This window comes from Lathamus discolor, chromosome 5, assembly GCF_037157495.1.
Source record: "Lathamus discolor isolate bLatDis1 chromosome 5, bLatDis1.hap1, whole genome shotgun sequence".
Lineage (NCBI taxonomy): Eukaryota > Metazoa > Chordata > Aves > Psittaciformes > Psittacidae > Lathamus > Lathamus discolor.
Window position 1 is genome coordinate 8569456 of NC_088888.1, and position 14668 is coordinate 8584123.

Sequence of the window (14668 nt, forward strand, 5' to 3'; positions counted from 1 at the left end):
CTTGCCCTTTGTCTTCCCTTTTTTCTTTCGTGCTGGACAAATCAAATGCTGTCACTTCTTTCCCATTTCTTTCTTTTTCTGGTAGAAATACAGACAATATTTCCTACTTTAAGTATTAAAAATCTTTGCAAGGAAGCTACTTGTTTCCCAGCAAACACTATTGCCTCAGTATTGCTCTTTTCAAGGAAATAGTGTAGCTGCTTCTCTGGTTATGGGCGCTCTTATGCTAGATAATATGCAAGGATGTAACTGAAAGGATAGTTCTTGACACAGAGATGTTACAATTTAAGGCTAGAGTTTTCTCTTCCCATTGAGAGGCCGATGATCTTCTGAATCTATTGTTTCCTCATCATATTCTGTTGTCTTCAGGTTATTTTGTAAAATGAGATGCGTCTCATTCTTTTCCCTCTTGACAATTCTGGTGTGAGAAGGGTTGATGTTACATTATCTTTACAGAGCAAATTATTATCCTTTTCCAGTGCTGGTCACATAAGACATTTGTATGCTCCATTAGCTTCCTTTCTTCCTGCTTCTCTGGAAAGTGATGTCTCTTCACATTTGTAAGTAGAAACAACCAAATGGATTGCAGCACACTGGTGGTTTGAGAGAACAATTATTTTTAATCTGCCTATAATTCCCAGAGAAAGTAGGATTTTGGTGTATTTTGGAAGTCATCTTTTATTCCCCCTTATTTTTCTTGGATTTTTTTCTTTCAACTGCTTTTGCAAAGCAATTTGCAATTAAAGTTTTCATTACATATCAGAGATACTTAAAAGGTAATTTGGATACCAACAGCAGTGATGGTTGTGTGGCTGCTGTTAGAAGTGCAGCAAGAAACTAGGATAACTTGGTAACTGATAGTATGAAACACTTGGTGCCCAGGCATGGGTTTTCTGTTGTAAAGCCTATTTGTATTATAGCCATAGTTCTTGTTCTAAACAATGTGCTGTGATATTTTGTTCAAGCTCCTACATAACAGCTGAGCCAGAGTGAGTTATTAAGGCTTTGAGTCTTCTGCAAGTGCTATTTAACTCAGTGTAGCTCTCAACAGGAAGGATTAAATAACTAATAGCTAACATAGCGTTATTTGGCTAAGGGTAATACACAGAGTATGTAGGTCAGTTGAAGTGTCATAGATATGTCCAGCAGTAAATTGGAGGTAGTCAGAGGGGTGACAGGGATTCCATGGCCTTCTAAAACATGAAAAGGATTCACAGAGGAGTTGTTGCCCGTTATGTTTTTCTACCTATAATCATCAGGTGTTACAATAAGATTTCTGAGGGCTTCTCCCAAGGAGTATTTCATGTGGTGTCATTTCTTGGGGAGTGGAAAAGTTCTTTTCTTTATAAAGCTGTTGGTATCTATTCAAAATAGTGCTTAAGCTCTCTCCACAGTAATCTTTTGACATACAGAAGAAATTTTTCCTGCTTCAATCTATCACCTAACTATAATTCAGTCACCAGAGTGTAGTAGTGATACCATTCCCTTTATGGTTCACCTTCCTCAGCCTTCAGTGCTTGCAAAACTTCCATTTGGAATACCATCTTAATGCTGCAGCTACGCTGGCTGGGATTTCCTGCCTTTTCCTGTGCATTGACAGCCATCAAGACTAGTCAGTTCATTTTTATTTTTTATTTTTGATAGAAATGGAACACTCTCTGTCTTCTGGCATTATGGATAGCTTGAAAACAGAAATGTCTTTGTCTGGCAGAAAACAGCACTGTGCATGCATGAGCTGCAGCTAAGTTAACTTGTGTGGGGGCACGTGCTGTCTGAACATAGATTTAAAGCATTTGGTCCTAAATATGCCTGTGCAGCAGCAGATGGGAGAAAGCAACAATAGCAGTAAGAAATACTGTGAGCACAAGTGTGATTTATATTTACAGCATCTTTAATTTTTAAAAGGAGAAATTACCTGTTTCCTGTAAGCAGTCCTTCTTGATACCTAGGGTGCTCTCTGAACTATCTTGATTGAACAGGTCCTTCCCGGGAACCATTGTTTGATGCAACTGATGAATAAAGTCAAACTTCAAAATGTTTACGCTTCTGTGATGCATAAGGTCAAATCTGTAGCAGGTGTTCTTTATGAATGCCATGCTTCAAGAATGTGAGCAGCAACACATACTTAGCAAAATATAATAGTCTTATCAATTTTAAACAGATGGAGGCCTGGAAGAAAAATAATCTTGGTTCAACATGCATATTTCTTAGTTAAGACTGGAAGTTCACATTTGTGTGATTGTTCAACTGACATAGAAACTTTTCTGATAATACATGAAAAGGAGAACTGACCATGTCCTCAAACATGCTCATGAAGATGCACAAACACTATGCAAAACTTTGATCTTTCTTTACATTTATTCTGATAGTAGGGGAACTGTTTGTAGGTAGTGTTCAGCCCTTGTAAATCCATACATCTCAAGTGTCACATGGGAGTTGGACCTCCCAAGACCTCTACCCCAAGGAGTTTGTTCTAAAGGTCTAAACTGTTCAGATATTCATTCTGTCCATGCTGTTGAAGTTAACCTGTGGGACCAACAAAAGAACAAGCAGAATGTCTAGCTCCCGCAGGACTCCATTGCTAAAAGAGAAACCTAAATTTTAGGACGTGCATCCAAGTAGGAGAATGCTCTTTTCTTTGACCTACCTCTGTTTGCTTAAAGCTCATGTTTTAGTATGTATGTTGTAAAAGTTCTGAATTTCTTACTCTTGTGCACCACCCCCATCACAGTAGCAGTATTTTTGGTAATCAGTGTTATCTTCTGGAATCTGTGTCATCCTTACAGGGAAAATAGTGAATTATGTTAGTTTTGTGTATATGTGATAAATACATTGTGGTAAATGTGATTCTTCAGTGTCTTGACACCATTAATACACTTTCAATAGTGAGTCTAGTGGATTACAGTGTTGTATAATGTGGCTGGTACATTATAATAATCTGGTGACCTGTGTATAATGCTTAGATTTGTTTTCCTCACTTTTGCACCCGTATAGAATGGTAAGGAGTTGCTCCTGTGAAGGTCTTTGTGATTCTTCAAGTGATTCTACGTAATGAATCAAATGAAGTTTGGTTGCCATAAGCATCTTCTGTATCTCAGTGTACTAAATTTGGTTCTCTGCCTATTCAAAATTGAAAAACTAGGTTACTTTTAAAAAGTCTAACAAGGAGCGTCTTTACCGTTGATTGCAGTTCCTTTGTTCAGACACTTTGTAGACACAGAACTTTATTTTAGGTTTAATTTTGTTTGTTTACTTTTTAAACTTAAATGGAAAAAATGCGTCTGATTTCCTGAGGCTTTATACACATCTTCTCTCCCTCTCTTTGTAACGTGTACACATTTCAAGGTAAGTGTCAGAGGCATTGATTTTCCTCCTAGAAGCACATCACTATCTTCTTAATGATTGCCTGTCTGGCAGCTGATGAGAGTATTTTCCTTCTGCACTTAAGGAAAGTCCTATCCAAAGCCCACTGAAAGGGGTGAGAGTCTTTTAAAATACTGTCTTTGGATCCAAACCAAAGACAAAGATTTGTCTCCCATATTGCAACCTATCAATGTGGTCTCAGCCTAATGCTTTGAAGCACAGATGAGGTCGTGAAGAGATTTTTGTGGTGGTTGTTGCACAAGCAGGATATTTCTGAAAATAACTCTGGTTTGCATTCCCCTTACGGGATGGGTAAGGTGATTTTTGACTTGTATTGTGACCATGCAGTATTGTGCATCAATATTCTTGAATCATTCACTTCCTGACAGTATGTGTACTACATTGAAATTAAAATAATAAAATTTATCTACTACTGTGTAACTGTACCAATAGAATATCTGTGTTTCATTTGTAGATACTTGCCAGCAGCTGATGAGGCATGTAGATTAATAACAGCAGTACCAAAATATTTTAAATGTCTTGAAAATCATGCGTTTTGTTCTGTTTTCTTCTCAGGGACCATATCTGTGAACACACTACGTACACCATATACTGCACCAGGGGAAAGTGAAATCCTTGATTTGGATGATGACTTGTATCTTGGAGGCTTACCCGAAAATAAAGCAGGCCTCGTCTTCCCAACAGAGGTGTGGACAGCACTTCTCAATTATGGATACGTCGGCTGCATAAGAGATTTATTTATTGATGGTCAAAGCAAAGATATCCGACAGATGGCTGAAATTCAAAGTACAGCTGGAGTAAAACCCTCATGCTCGAGAGAAACTGCAAAACCTTGCCTTAGCAACCCCTGTAAAAACAATGGTGTATGCAGGGATGGGTGGAACAGATACGTTTGTGATTGCTCTGGTACAGGATACCTTGGCAGATCATGTGAAAGAGGTAGGTTCCATGTGATGGCTGCATTTCTATATTATCAAGTCCTTCACAATGATTAAAACCAGTAAAATATCATTAACTTTTCCTGAGATGGAGACCTGCTCTAGGCTGAAAGAAGTAACTCTGGAGGAAAGATCTTACAGGCATTTCTAAAATGCATGAAGAAGTCTTAGTTGACTATGACGCAGAGGCGGTACTAATGAATGTCTGTTAGAAAATGTCTCCTTTTGTGTTTCATCACACATTGCTGACTTCTAAAAAGCTTTATAAAAGCAATTTCAATTATTATGGCATTACTAAGTAGTCACATTCCAGTTCCACACTGAAGTCTTGTTCTCTGTCTATTTACGTCAATACCACTGTGTAATTAAACTTAGTTTTGCATTCCCCAGTATCCCTTAAATCCATGGCCACGACTTCAACCATGAGTCAAAGAGTCGGTGTAGGAATCTATATTTCTGAACTCTTTTGTTTTTTTGATGGTCATAGTACTCAAGGAGACAGGTTCTACTTACCTTGTGTCACTGTGTATCCCTCTTGCCTAGAAAAGGTAAGTGTAAAATTGATAAACCCCATTTATTTAATTGAAAAGATTGATTGTGGCCAGGAAGATAGATGTTGATGCTAGTTTATAGGAAGAAAACTGTAATTTGCTTAAAATTACAGAGTACACTCATAAAATACTTCAATGTAAGTAGGAAAACAACAAAATACATTAGTTAGCATCTTAGGTGTTTGGTTTTATTCTCATTGGAATAGAAAATGTTTCAGTGACCAGAGTAATATTTTTTTCCTCTCGCAACTGACACAGTATAGTTTCTCTTCAAGCTGAAATCTAAACCTGAAGTTTATTAGCTGGGAATGTTAGTTCTTTCCGTCTAGTTTGATTCATTGTTCTGGTTAGTAAGATGAAACAAAAATGTGTTCTAAAACATACATCAGGTCTTATTTCTTAAGCTGTACATAAATGTGCATTTATGTAGCATGAATACTGTCATGTTATTGGTATTTGCACGTGGATTCTCTGTTTCTTCTGTTTTTTCTGATTTCTCTTTTTTTTTAATATAGAGATGCCTTTCGCTCATGGGCAGTTATTCTGAGATCTCCAGATTGTTCTGTTAGTGGTGGAGTGAAGCTGGCAGAGGGCATAACTGAGCTGTCTGATGCATTACAAGAGCCTTCAGTTAAACATGTCTGGTGTACCACCCTGTGGCAAATGTCTGCTATTACAGATGGCAGAAATAAAAATAGGGTTTGCATTCTTTCCATTTGGGAGTTAGGAAACGTGTGTTAAGAAGAAAACCACACGCACATTTGCAAAGAACTTCAAAGCAGGCTTCATCATAGACTGTTTCATAAATATAGTTGGCAGGTGGTAATATTTTGTATAGAAACCTTTGTCTTTTTTATTTTCCATACTTTATTTTCAACCACCTTCCACTGCAGGGCTTGATTTTCCCAGTGTATTCTCCCAGTGGGAGCAGTGTGATACTATGCTGGTGGTGTTGGTTTCTCTACAGTGGTATTTGATTCTTGTCCAACAGATCTATGTGCAGCAGTTCAGACATTATGGGATCATTTCCTGCTCTTGGGTTTCCATCTCCAGAGGAAACTACACTGAAAGGAGGTGTCTTTTTAGGAATATTCATCTCCCAAATGCTCATGCATTAATAAGACTATAGCTTTCGGGATTCTGAAAGCGGTGATTGTGTTGGCATCCTACCGCACAAAGTAGTTGCAGCTACTACCCATATGAAGTGACTGATACACTTTTGTATTTGGTGGTATAAGCAACATGATTCTAGTTGTCCAAACTAATTTACATATAGTAGGAATGTGTTCTTTTCAGCAAACAATACAGTTTCACAAATAAGAGAAAGCAATAAATAAAAAGAGACTAAAATATTGGAGATTAAACTGGACTGTTTAACTTAATGTTAAGTGATTAAGATATCTTTAGTAAACAAAAGCATCTAGCTACTTTTTAGCGCCATCCTTTATTTTTCATGCTACTTCCCCTAAAATAGGAGTACTAATTATCCATATGTGGATGTACAATACCAGGATCTGAAATAATTTTAGTCAGGTTATCAGTGCACAAAACACATGAAAGACAACTGAGTACTATTTTAATTTCAGTATACTTAATGGGTTTATTTATATTCCTGGGCTTTTTATCCTCTTGCAAGTTCTTCTTGATTTTATTCTTGATTTTCAGTAAGGTTAAACATCAGTATAATCTGTAGATTGGCTTTAGTGCATTATGGAAACTGCAGCAGATGGACGGACAGATGTCACAGCAATATAATTTGTCTTTATCTTACTTAGTTGTGGATCACAGTATATGATTGCCTTTGCACAGCCTTTTGCAGGCGTACATGTTTGGATGGCTACGAATAATGCACAGGAGTAAAGTCATCAAACAATGAGAAGAAAAAGTAGGCAGGCAAAGATTTATCAAACTGACATTTTGGAGGGGAAAACTAATTTATTCATAATTTGTGCATGTATGTACATGCACACACACATGTACATGAAATAAAGGAATAGAGCTTTCATTCCTTCCATTCTCTGGATGCATTAAAATTAAATAAATACAGGTGATGTGATGTTAGATGGTAGAAGAATCATGTGTTCAGAATATTATAGTAACTCCATCTCTGACTTAAGTTAACTTACTGGTTTTGTGTGTTAAAGTTTTAGAACCTTTACAGTGTGGCTTAGGACCTTGTTCCTGAAATAATACCAGTCTAGAAATTGGGAGGAATCATTTTGGCTTCTGTTCAGTTATTATCTAGTAATTCATTGCATATAAAGAGTTTATTCCATTGGATGGATGGAAAGGTTCCTCCTGATTCACTAAGGCTGTAGCTTTGGGCCTGGATGGGCTGATGTAGCTGCTGGTAAATGAAAAGGGTCACAAAGCAAACCTGAACACTTGGTTACTCATGATTCAGATTGTTTCCATACTTCTGGCATGGCTTTGGACTATATCCTCTGTCACCTCCTGGGCAAAGTTTGTGTAGGAGACAGCAGGAACAGAGGGTAATTTCGTGCTTTAAAAATGGTTCTGTGGGCTTCAACGCAGCCCTTGTATTGTTGGAGACACTTTAAAACTGAAAAAGCAGGAAAAAATTAGTAATTCTGTCTTTGGGACATCAGGGGCACCACAAGGGGTCCAGAGGAAACAAGAACCTATTTTATTTGTTAAAATACATGCAGTAAGCATTTATACCTACGAAGCAGCCTGTTGTTAAAAATAATACAAACTTGACTGCAAAACTGATAAGGAGTATCATTGAAATTCAGATGGCTACTCCGTACCACTTTCACTTTAACCATGAATTGAAGAAAAGCATCTGTTCAGAAAATTGTTTCTCCCTATAAACATGCATCTGAGCATTTCTGAGGGTAGAAACAGATGTAGGAAAGTGTCTGAAATATTAGGTGCCTCAGTCCCTTCAGCAATCTAGGCAAACCCAGCCCAAGTGAAAATTAAGGTCCTGAATCTTCTTGTATAAGCATTAGTTGTGTGTCCCCGGTGATAGACACAGTGCTGATGGAGGTAGTATATATACAGGAAGGAAGAGTAACCAGCCCTGGAGATTTTAATCAGAAAAAAATTGAAGGAAGTAACGGAGAGGGGAACCAAACTCTTCAGTGGCTCTTCAGTTTTTGGGTGTTTTGCTTGGTTGGTCTTTAGCACAGAAGTAGCAATGGGTTTTAATTATCAGGTTTGCAAAAATAATCAAAGAAACAATCTATAAAATATTTTTATCAGTCTCTGAATTACATCTTGCTGTTTATTTCTTGTTAATAATTGCATGCACTGATTTGCTGCCACAGAAAATTGCCAGTGAAGTTTTGTAAGGATTTTCTGCTATTTTTCTTTCCAATGCTATGCTTCCAACACTGAAGTGGTAGTAAAATTATTAATCCCTGCTGTGGGAACACTGATACTTTTTTTTAATGAATAGCACATTCTGAGCTAAACTTATAGTCTATTAGCATGTCCTCTAATAATTAAGAGGAAGCTAAGCAAGAGAAAATAGGCCTTCTCTCAACACTTAGGTGAGAACAGTTAACAGTGTATATCTCAAAGAAAGATGAGACATGTATCACTTCGGATTTACTTGGTCCAAAGCAAAGAAACAAAGTAAAAGTTATAGGCAAAAATTAATACATGCTTTTAGCCAAGCTGTTCCTTTAGGGTTTGCATTGGTGGTGTAAGTGCATTGCCCCTCCTCTTTCGGATCACCATTTTACTGACCAGGCCTTGCAAAGTAACAGTCCATTCTGCACAACTGAAGTAACTGCATGTCGTGGTTTAAACCCAACCACAAACCTAGTCCACTCACTCCCCCCCTTCTTGCCCTCCCCCTGCTCCTGGAGGGACGGAGAGGAGAATCGAAAAGAATGCAACTCCCACGGGTTGAGATAAGAACAGCCCAGTAACTAAGGTATAACACAAATCACTGCTGCTACCACCAATAATAATAATGATAAAGGAAATAACAAGAGGAAAGAATACAACACCTCAACATCAGCTGACCAATAACTCGCCCCACTTCCCCCAGCCAAGCACCAACCGATACCTCCTCCAACCCTGCAGTCCCTCTAGCCCTTCTGGGTCACTCCCAGTTACCTCCTGGGCATGACGTGCTGTGGTATGGAATACCTCTTTGGCTAGTCTGGGTCAGGTGTCCTGTCTCTGCTTCCTCCCAGCCTCCCCTCCTCCCTGGCAGAGCATGAGGCTCACAAAGTCCTTGGCCAGACCAAACATTCGAGCAGCAACTGAAAACATCAGCGTTATCAGCACTGTTCCCAGGCCAAAAGATCAAAACACAGCACTGTACTAGCTCCTAAGAAGGAGAAAACTGACTGCTGCTGCTCAAACCAGGACACTGCAGGAAAATGTTCATGGAATTTTGAGTTTAAACGGCTGGAAGAAGTTCCATCAAACAACTGGAACAATCTCTAGTTCTAAAAAAGTAAAAACAAGCTCTTTTTATTTCATCTTAAACTGTTCTTTTCCTGCTGTTTTTCTTCCATTATTGTATTTCACCAAACACAATGATAGGCTAAGAAGGCATCGCCACAAAGAATTACAAGGCAGACACCGCATAAGAGGGAACTCCTTGTGCTGACAGAGGTCTTGTACATGTACTGTTAGATAGCTTCTGACCAGCAGAACATGGAAATTGCAGAGCTGAGAGCAATGCTGAGCCAAGTGGAAGAGATGCTGAGTTGAATAGATGATTCACATGGCAAAATCCAGCTTGCCATCCTGAGAGAGGATCCCAATATCGACAAAATATCATACAGCCTTCTTAATGTAGCAGTCTCTTATTCATGGTTTAACAACAAAAAGTTTTCCTAACAACACTTGTATCAGCAGATTCATTTCAAATGAGTAAACTGAGCACAGTTGTGTATTTTATTTTAGGAATATGTAGTGTCTCTAATCTTTGGTTATGGCTCTCAGCAGTGCTAAGTTGTCTTTCATCAAATCATCCCTGCTTCTTGCCAATTTTACAGGGGTTTGGTTGTGTTGGTTTTTTTTCTCTGTGATACCTTTGTATTTAGAAAGCCTGTGACTTGGTGCTTCCCATAATGATAGAAGCTAGTTGACATGAGGGGGTTTTCTCATTGCCCTAGAGCTGTTAAGTCATTTGATCTTCTGTTCAGTCTCCTTGGTCTGTTCTTGGAACATCTGTTTCCGAAATGCCTGGCGCAGGACGGCTTAGGAGGATTGAGTATCTAATCACATCAGGTCTGTTCACTGTGACGTTAAATACTCACAGGTCATCTCTGATGAAATTGAGAAAGTTCCCTCTCTTCTTTTTCTGTAACTTCCTAAGGGACTGAATAATTGTAGGAAAGACAGCAAGCAGTACCTGTTCTGACTCTGACAGCTTTGTTTTTACATTATTGTAATTTAATCATTTAGCAACAGACCTGTATAGAGTTATTGAATATTGTTCATCCTATGGACTCTGAATTTGCCTGGTTTATAAATCCCTTGAATAGTATTAATGTGTCTTTTTTAATAGGCAGAATAAAATACCTTTTGTTTTCTCTCACATTAGCGTGGACTCGTTTGATTGCCTAAATCATGTTTACCTTGGGAAAGGTCTTGGGAGGCTTTAGTGCACAGACTGATCAGCTAGATGTAGGAATGAATTATAAGCCCTGGCTCTTCCCCCTCAAAAAAACCACCTAAAAAAACCCAACCCAAAACAACCACAAAAAAAACCCACAAAACCAAACCAAGCCAAAACCCAACAAAAACAATACCACCAACAAAAACAATACCACAAACAAAAAAAAACCCCAAAACCCTGAAAAAAAAAACCCCACACAAACAAAAAACCAGCCCAAAACAAAAAACAGCAAAACCACAATCTAAAACTGAACAAAGCCAAATTCCCACTGAAATCTCATTGACTTAAATTCTCTTATGAGGCTGGTAAGAATTAAGTATTCAGTTTCCTTCACTGTAAAATTTTCACTTTAGAACATGCAGAAATCATTATTACCTGCATGGTTAGAAATCATCAAACCTGTAAATGTGTCCTTCTAACCTGTTACATCTAATGATTTTCATGTCAGTATTAGTAATCCCTGTTTTCTTCAAATTTGTATTGGGGAAGGCTGGAATTATTAATGAGTGTACCATCTATCATTTTTGTCTCCAACATGCTCACAGAGTTACAGTGGAACATCTTGTCCTTCCTTAGACATGTAGGCTGGAAGTCTTGAAGAGCTGATTAATCTTCAACCATATACAAGATAGGGAATGAAAAAAGTTTTAACAAGCTGTCATAAAGTGTTGGTGCTTAAAAAGAAAAAAGATGCTGTTTTAGTTGTGATACTGGTTAGTGATAGTATGAGGGTATCAGGCCTGGAGAGTATTATTGCATGTGGGACCACAATACACCTTTGCTGTTAGATACTGCAGCAAATTCAAGTATACAGAAGCTGTCCGTAGGTGTTCTCTGCTGTCTTCCTGCTTGTTGGGCATGTTTGGGCATGTAACTGGTATTATTTTCAGTGAGTTGAGGTGCCCTCAGGATTGCCTATTTTTCTAAGGAAGATTCCATAGTATCCTGTTTAGATCTCACTTAATACTTAAACACTTTCTAAGATTGAGAGGTTTTGGGTGGGTTTTGGAATGTAGAAGACACATGGAAGAAGTGAATTAGTGGTAGGTGAACAATCAGATGTTCATAAAACAGGCATGTTCAGATACTATGGTTTACCTTTGATGTGGTGATTTTAGTTATGTAGTATGGTTAGTTTTATATGTTACTGGGGAGCCTACTGACTCTTAGCTTGGGGTGGAGGATGCTGCTTGTCGCTGCTTCTTCCACCATGATATGCCACTGTCAATGAGTCTAAGACCCAATTCCAAAGGCTGTGTTGATTAACTTGCTGCAATGCTTCATCCTTCTGCAAAAATCTACTTCTTAGTACACTTAGGAAATAGATGTGTCCTTTGCTTTCTAGGAGCAGAAATCCAGTCTTTCTGCTAACTTTCTTGTTACCAGCCTGCAAGCTGGGAAGAGAAGACTTGTGGCTGGTTGCTCTGGGCTCTAACAGGCTGTGACCACTCTGTGCCAGATGCCAGAAGTGCTCGCTGTGGGGGTTACCTGTGATGTCTGAAACTGACAGTTACTTGCTTATCTTGGGAGTTAGAAGATCTTGCCCTCAGTGTGCAAAGTCCAGGCTCGATCTTAATGTTGAGGCTGTGATGTTTGCGTGGGCGTTTTTGATGCTACTGTACTGCAGTCATGGTGGTCATGAAGCAGTCTGTGCTCCATCTACACCATGCTGGGGGTAGTTACCCATTTCACGTGGCTTTTTGCTAACTGGATGGTCAGTGTAGCTGGTAGTAGCAATGCTGATAGAATCAGAGTTACAGAACAGTTTGGGTTGGAAGGGACCTTAAAGATCATCTAGTTCCAACCCCCCAAAGTACCCTAAGGTAATTATCTTGGTGGATGATGGTCAGATAGGACCTTTTAATAGGCTATAAATTTTGCCCGAGTATCTTTCACTGACTTTGACCTATTTTGAGTAGTACAGGCCTAGCCTTGCAAGCATTCTGCTTGAAGATGCCTACATGACTGGCTCGTGCGTTAAACAATTTAGATTCTTTGAAAAGCACCAGAATAATGCACTTAAAAAACACAAAAAACAAATAAAATCAACCCCCCAAAAAACGAAACCAAGCCCAAAACCCCATAAAATAAAACCCAAACCGGAACCTAACAAACCCAAAACAACTTTGCTTATGTTTCCCAGTAACAGTGATACGTAACATGTAATTTTTCTGTGTCATATCAAGTGAAGATAAATTTATTGTGTTCTTTTTGAGCAGTTTCTGTAAATATAATTCTTTAATAAATGGTTTTCTCCTTTATGTTTGCAGAGGCAACAATTTTGAGCTACGATGGAAGTATGTTTATGAAAATACAGCTCCCTGTTGTGATGCATACAGAGGCCGAAGATGTTTCTTTACGGTTCAGGTCCCAGCGAGCTTATGGCATTTTAATGGCAACTACATCTAGGGAATCTGCTGATACCCTTCGCTTAGAGTTGGATGCAGGACGAGTTAAGCTAACGGTCAACCTAGGTAACAAATTCTTGCTCCAAGAAATTAACATTTTCTTTACATTTTTCTTTTTGCTTGCGAACATTTCTGAAACAGCCTGTTTTAACATTCAAAGTAAACTGAAATGATATATAAGCACATGTCAATGCAACATTTGTGTATGTACATACACACACAAATACATGCCCATTATTATACTTTCATTTGTTTTCTTTTGCATTTTTGTGTTCTTTATATAGTTTAACATAATCATCACAATATTTATGTACTATTGTGTATTCTAAAAAGAGGAGATTGGTTCATCAGTGGTATATTGGAGCTAAATCATAATACTTTATTGTGGAAGGTTGTTCTCTCTACAACTTCTTCACAGGAGCACTTCCGCTTTTTAAATGTGCAAGTAGGAACTACATGTGTAGGTCAGTTCAGTTTAACTTCCACCAATTAATGTACAACATGCAAATGTATCGAAGAACCATGGAGTGATTTGGGTTGGAAGGGATCTTAAAGCTCATCTAGTTCCAAATCGCTGCCATGGTCAGGAACACCTTCCACTAGACCAGATTGCTCCAAGCCCCCTCCAGCCTGGCCTTGAACACTGCCAGGGATGGGGTAATCACAGCTTCTCTGGGCAACCTGTGCCAGGGCCTCAGCACTCTCACAAGGAAGTATTTCTAGTTTTAAAACTGAAAATGTTGTTGTTAGATATTCCCACTGATGGATTTCTTGGTCTCCTCTTTTTAGGTGTCAAATCTGCAGTAAATCCATCTCCTCTTTCTTAAACAATTCTGTAGTGGTGTTTTTGTAGTATCGAACGATAACACAACCCTTCAATGCCCAAAGACTGCGGCCCTCAGCAAACAGCCGTGTGAACACAGGAGGCACAAGCCCTTTTACAGAAAAAAGATACCCCCCAAAAACGCCAAACCAAAAATTTATTTCCTAGTCTGAAATATGATGGTCAAAATGGTAGATTGTGGGTTTTCTTTAGTTAAAAAAGAAAATTATAAGTAAACAAAAGCACTTTTTCTGTCCTTAAAGTCCCAGTCAGGACCTAAAAGAGACCAGAAATACATTCAGGAAAATCACACTCCATGCAGTCATTTCCAACATGGAATTTTGGTTTTAAAGGGAATTAGATATTTTGTCCTAATTGTAGATAAAATGATTTCCAGAAAGGAAGGTGAGGAAATAATCACCTAATTCTCCATTCCTTAAAAGTGTTTCTCACTGAACTAGTGTCCTGGTGTTTAGATCTGGGAAGGGAGAAGCAGCACAGGGTGTCCGTGTTGACTCCTCTTTTCCAGACCCCGGAGTGCTGAGCCTGAGCCAGGCTCCCATGGGTGATTGCTCTGAATCCCAGTCCTGCAGGAGCACTTTCTGTAAAAGGGGATGTGCAGGTCCTGGTCCCTGGCTGTTTGCCACCACTTTTCTGATGCGGTTGACGACACATGACAAACTCAGCTATATGGAAACAAAATCTAGGTTTGATGGTATATATGTTCCTCAAAGGTGTAAGCCAGGAGTAGCTCTACCAACCAAGCAGCATGGCATAGAGTATTTTTTTACTGTAAGAAGTGCAGGTAGCCCAGTAGAGGATGCTGCCATAATAGATCAGGTCATTCTCTTTATCTAGTAACTCCCACCCTCTGTCAGCGTTTGCCTGCTTCTGTAGTTTGAAGAAGTAAGTAAATCAGTGCCCAAACAATATTGATTCCTCCTCCAGCACCC

The 14668-nt window shown here is 38.8% G+C and overlaps 1 protein-coding gene across 7 annotated transcripts in view; it reads left to right on the plus strand.

Moving 5' to 3' along the window:
* NRXN1 (neurexin 1) overlaps positions 1-14668 on the plus strand; it is a 541621-nt gene that overhangs the window by 119742 nt on the left and 407211 nt on the right. For 6 of the 7 annotated variants that reach the window (XM_065679616.1, XM_065679620.1, XM_065679618.1 and 3 more), the window contains 2 exons: positions 3940-4323; positions 12755-12958. In XM_065679616.1, the coding sequence (XP_065535688.1) occupies positions 3940-4323; positions 12755-12958 (588 nt within the window). Of the gene's footprint in view, positions 1-3939; positions 4324-12754; positions 12959-14668 lie in introns of those variants that run through there. The other variant, XM_065679622.1, reaches the window with a different exon arrangement.